At 42.5% G+C, this 5,862-nt stretch overlaps 1 protein-coding gene across 1 annotated transcript; it reads left to right on the top strand.

The window, feature by feature from the left end:
* Window positions 1–2,052: 2,052 nt before the first annotated feature.
* On the top strand, window positions 2,053–4,103 carry LOC144739897 (riboflavin transporter 2-like). Its single transcript, XM_078622781.1, is given in 4 exon segments — window positions 2,053–3,030; window positions 3,032–3,099; window positions 3,189–3,312; window positions 3,891–4,103. Coding segments are annotated over 4 exon segments (1,371 nt in total). The 5' UTR covers window positions 2,053–2,064.
* Window positions 4,104–5,862: the final 1,759 nt, after the last annotated feature.

Genomic DNA, 5,862 nt, shown 5'->3' with positions numbered 1-5,862 from the left:
AAACACAGTCGTACACACTGTGTTAGATACATTAGTTTGTTCTTTAGATGTGCATTACCTGACTTCATTCAATCAAATGCTCTAATGTTAGGGAGGAACACAGTTGTTATGATCAAAAGGCTCTTTGATAAGACGATGATGATGGTCAGGATGAAGGATGGAGTGTCGGTTAAAGATACCACTTGAGAGTGATGACATATGGATCTTCTCTGAAACCCTCCCTAACATCTAACTATAGAAAAAACTGCTGAAATGGAATATTAATCTGCTCTTCATCACAACTTTTTATCTCCTTTGTTACATGCTAAATGTATTCAAGTTCTTGTTAGAATATGTGAATGCATGCAAAACGTCTTTGTCATGTGCAGCATTAGAACCAAATGAGTAAAAGAAGGCATCAGTGTAGCAGTTTCCTTTTACGCTCTAACCTTGTCCAGAAACCTTCAACAAAGGAACTGCTTCGACTTCCTGGACAAGATAGTATCATAACTGGACTCCGGTGCGAAGGAAAGAGTTGTGAGAGTTATTTTTTGTTCATGTTCACTTGAACATTTTTTTTAGTTATTGTTTTTTTTTAAATTTGATTTTAACAGTGTGTATAAATTAATACAATCCATCAAGTACATATTAAACTCATTGTGATGCCGGAGCAACAGTCAAGATGGGGTCAGAAAGTTTAAAGGACTGAGTTTCTGATGAATGTTGAATTTGAAGTGTTGTCAGTGTGTTGTTGATAAACAACACATCACTTGGTATGAGGTGTGAAGTGTATGGGGCATGAATGAGAGAACACAGATCATCTTTGCAATACCGCTCCTAACAGCATGTGGAGCATGTATGTGTGTAAAACTGAGGGCAGGCCACAAGGTTGGAACCCGGTTGGGGGAGGGAGACGAATGAGGAGGAGCTGTTCGTAGTCAGCCCTCCCTCTTTCACTCCCCTTCCACATGGCTGTGCAATTCTAAAACCACCCTCCAGCAGAGAGAGAGTGTCATGGCGGCAGAGGACATGTGCGCCTGTGCAGGCCCACCCCCTCCACCGTCAAGTGTAGCAGAGACACGGAAGTAGACTTTAAGCCGGTTGGTAGTGTGTGTGTGTGGAGGAGAAAAGGGGGGAGGGAATGCATACACACACTGATGTAACTGAGAGAAGTGTTCACAATGGTGTGAACTATTTAGGGAAAGAGGAGAGCAGGCTCTTCATGTGCTTTGAACACGGTAAGATGATGGATTTCAAACATTAGGTGAAGGTGTGTATGCAGGAAGTAAAGGCTGGAGTGTGTTCCAACCATGGAATGGACAAAAGGGAAGGAAGATTATATACTATTTTGAATCTTAGGACCAGGTGAGGAGGAAGTTGCATGTTTACCTCATATACATGACATCAGCAATTCATCACAGCGGGTAAATGTGGGGAGTTGGGTTTTGTTTATGTCACAAGCGCATGCCTGCTTTTCACAGGAGCAGTGTGTTAGTGTGTGAAAGGTCAGGCTTCCGTCAGCTGGCCACAGAAGGATGGAATAAAAGACAGAGGACAGAGACAGACTGTGAAGGTCATGCTGACCACATCCAGTTGTGCTGTTTAATACTGTGGTGTTTTGCCACAGTCCACGAATGTCCCACCAAATTATTTGATGTTGATGATGATGATTGATGTTTTTTGTTTTTTTTTTGCCACATTTGCAAAAGTCAGGAAGTCTTAATATTTGTAGTGCACATATTTTATAGGGAAACTCAATTACTTTGTCATTATTATGAATTCAATACACGTTTAACATTGTTTTTTTCTTGCAATTTCTAAGAAAGAAAACCAAAAAGGTGACTATAAAGCATGAAAGAGCGAATGTTTGTAAACTAAATAATGGTTCATTCTGAATAACAGTCATCAGAGACAAATTACACTTTATTTGGTCTCCAGTCTCAGGAATTTAAAATGGATTTCTGTGACATTGTCATGCCTTTAGATTAATATAAGGAGGTGTGCCATTCTAGTAATCACGGTGTTGTTTGCTTTTCAGCTTGAACACGTCTTTATTTCCTGGTGTACCTCATTCATACCTCCATCATGTCACTGCTGACTCACGTGTTGGCGTGTCTGTTCGGTATGGGCTCCTGGGTGGCCATCAACGGGATGTGGGTGGAGCTCCCCCTTGTGGTACCAGACATCCCAGAGGGCTGGTACCTGCCGTCCTACCTCACGGTCCTCATCCAGATGGCCAACATAGGTCCCCTCTTCATCACCCTGATGCACCGCTTTCGTCCCGGGGTGCTGGACGAGCGGCCGGTCATCTACTGTATCGTAGTGTTGGGGGTCATCGCAACGCTCCTGCTGGCGTTCTTCTGGAGGCACACAGTGACAGTAGGAGGCTCTTTGCATAGTTTACCCCTGCTGGTGTTATGCTTTCTGCTTTCAGTGGTGGACTGCACCTCCTCTGTCACGTTCCTGCCTTTCATGATGCGGCTGCGTCCCCAATATCTCACCACATACTTTGTAGGTGAGGGCCTCAGCGGGCTGGTGCCTGCACTGGTGGCTCTTATTCAAGGTGTGGGCGTCGTTCACTGCCAGAACGCCACTTTGACTGATTCCTTGAACAGAACAATTGAGAATTCGTCCGTGGTCGGCAGTGGGGAGCTGCAAGCCGTCTACCAACCGGCTAAATTCTCAGCTCAAGGCTTCTTTCTGTTCCTTAGCGCTATGATGGTTGTGTGCTTGGTTGCTTTTACGCTACTCAATCATCACCCAGCTGTGGCTCGAGAGAAGAACAGCCTGTACTTCAGTGATGATCCAGCAACAGGGAAGAGAGAGCAAGGTTTCTCTCTGCACGCTCAAACACCAGAGCAGAAGCCGATGATCAGTCCATTTAAAGTTGCTCGGAGGGAACCTCGCGGCTCTTTTGGCATGGGAACGTACAGCAACCTGGAGGTGGTCTTCATCTTTGTTGTGCTGGCCTGGGTAAACGCTCTGACCAACGCCGTGCTGCCGTCGGTGCAGTCCTATTCCTGTCTGCCTTACGGGAACCAGGCCTACCATCCTCGCTGCCACCATGGCCGCGGTGGCAAATCCAGTGGCCTGCTTCATCGCTATGTTTATGCCGATAAGGTGAATTCCCAGAAAACCACACGCTATGTTTAAAAAGTTTAAAGAGTTTGAACAGGGGCCATCCCTTTTGCGTGGATGTTTGTTTGCAGGTCTCTCGTCTTCATGTGTTTCTTGACCATGTTTGGCAGTGGATTTGGAGCGTACATCATGGCCATGGCGGCCTTGAGTCCCTGTCCTTTGCTGGTCACCAGTGCCTCTGGAACGGCAGTTATAGTAAGACTCCTCCTCATGAAGACTGTTGAAACATGGCGAAATGGAAAACATTTGAGTTAAAATATGGATTAATTTTGAATATTGTGGTCTTTAATAAGACATTCATCATTCAGGGTGTCATATGTTAAACATATCAAATGCACATCTACTGAGGGTTTGCATTTCAGAGAGCACTTGCACAGAAATATTTCATCATCACAGGCGTGCAGATTCAAGTTTTTCTAGATTGCAGTGAAAGGTCACACCCTGGAAAGACTCTTCTCAGGAAAACAGAATTAACCTGGAAAAGATGGCACAACACTGTAACCATAAATTGTGTTTAGCTATTTGCATCTAGGAAAAATTCCCCCCTGGGTGAATTTACATTCAGTCATTGGACAAACGCTGTGATCAAATGTCTGTTAGGAACATTTGTTTGTAACAGACATGTCCATATGTCTATAGTAGACATACACATTTGTCTTTTCTGTGTTAATGTAGTAAAATACCTGTAAAATGTAATGTTCAATACAAAATATGTTGTAACCAACTGAAAAAAACAATGATAACAGCTGCTCTGCTTGTTTTGCCCATGACAGGTGCTGGTCTGGATCCTGTTTGTTCTGTCATTGTCTTATGTGAAGGTCATTATTGGGGTGATTCTACGTGATGAAGGACACAGCGCCCTCGTGTGGTGCGGGGCAGTAGTGCAGTTGGGTTCTATGGTTGGTGCTGTATCCATGTTCCCGCTGGTCAGTGTCTATGGACTTTTCAAGTCAGGTGATGCTTGCAACACCAAGTGCCCAGTGTAGTGCACAATTAGCAATGAAACACTGCTTTACAGTAATTAAAGTATACAGTCGCTCTGAACTAGTGCAGCCAGGAGCTTTACATACTCAAACATGTCTCAACGAAGCTGAGAGGCCTTAGGTGTCTATCTTCCACTTTATAAGCCTGATGTTTTAAACAAAGTCAAGTGGAAGATTTATGATTTACACAAATCTGTCTGTGGTTTTGAGGCTCTACACATCTGACCGAAATGTTACAGTTTCTTCTCTTTTTAGAAGTCAAAGGTATTTTATTGAAAGTGTAAAATGAATGTGAACGTGTTAAAGGTTTTGCTATTTAAATGTGCTTTATGTGTCAGAATTGTGATGATTATTGTTTACATATCTTCCTTTGTGAAACCTTTTGGCAATACTTAATAAAACAAGAAAGAGCTTTAGGTGGAATTTTTGAGTGTCTTTTGTTGTGGGTTTTGTGAAAGGGGCATTGTATCGGCTCTAGTGACATTGAGTCAAGTTACAATCACTCACCTCACTCCTCCTTTTCCACGTATGTACTATAGCCAGCAGGATACTTCACAGAATGTCCTTTATTTAGTTTTGGTTAATATGTCCCCCACAGTATTCGCCCCAATTTATTACCATTCACTGACATTCACAAGTGCCATTGGCGGTGTTGAACGTCATTATTTCTCTGTAGCCATCTCACCGTGAACCATCACAACACTCCCATATGTCTGAAATCCCACTTGCTCTTCCATTTCATCACTTTTCCTGTACATCTTTAATGCAGTGTGAATGTATTCAGTATTTGTATAACCATTTGATCAGACATTTGCAAAACAAAGTTACACAGTATTAAACCATCACTATAGATATCACTACAAATATGAATCATGACTGATTATACGACGGCGCTCTCATCTTATATTTTCATGTTGAGTGAACCTTGAGCACGAAGGCAATATGAAATGATGGTTGGCTTAATTTTTGTTCATTTAGTCTGTGACTTGTTGATTATTATGTCAGTTTTGTTTATAAGTTTAGACAAAAATGAACAAAAACACAAGCTGTTCTTTAACATTGCGTCCCCATTGGTATCCTGCACATATGTAAAGCAACACTAGAGGTCTCTGTTTGATAAAAAGTACAATTCTTCACCCTGACCGCCTCCATTTTCAAGCTGCAGTGAAGCTTGAAAGTGAATTGGTGTGACAGGTTTGACCTTTGGTTAAAACAGTCATGTCATATTTTCTGAATGAACCACTGCAGATTCAAGAACTTTGAAGTGAAATTTTAGAATAAAAGCAAATGTGAGCTCTCCTTTTGATTTTGAGGACTATATTAACTTGAAATGAAATATTAAGCATTTTTTTAGAAATCGATTTGAAATATTAAAAACACTGCGGTTCCCGTAAAAGCACAGAGATGCTGCTGAATGTCTGTTTAGATGGTGGACTGATGGGGGGTTACCGGAGTCACCGCAGTCACGTCTGTGTCATATCCTCCCTCACACAAATCAAAGTGTGTGTGTGTGTGCGTGTGTGTGTGTGTGTGTGTGTGTTCATGCTTCCTCAAGTCTACAGAGACAAACAGGAATGAGGAACTGATGTACAGTCAGAGTCTGATTCAGATCCCAGTGGTTCCTCAGTAAACATCTGGGGTTATCATCTCTGCGTTGCTCACACTTCACCCATTCTTCATGTCGCTTCTGACATTTTCTGTGACTAGTGTGCTGAGTTTAAATACTGCAGACTTGTTGGGAAAACATGTATCAAATGCTGTC

Source organism: Lampetra planeri, unplaced genomic scaffold, assembly GCF_965212315.1.
Source record: "Lampetra planeri unplaced genomic scaffold, kcLamPlan1.2.h2 scaffold_1776, whole genome shotgun sequence".
Classification (NCBI taxonomy): Eukaryota; Metazoa; Chordata; class Hyperoartia; order Petromyzontiformes; family Petromyzontidae; genus Lampetra; species Lampetra planeri.
Note: the sequence above shows the minus strand (reverse complement) of the source record. Positions and strands in the feature narration are given on the sequence as shown.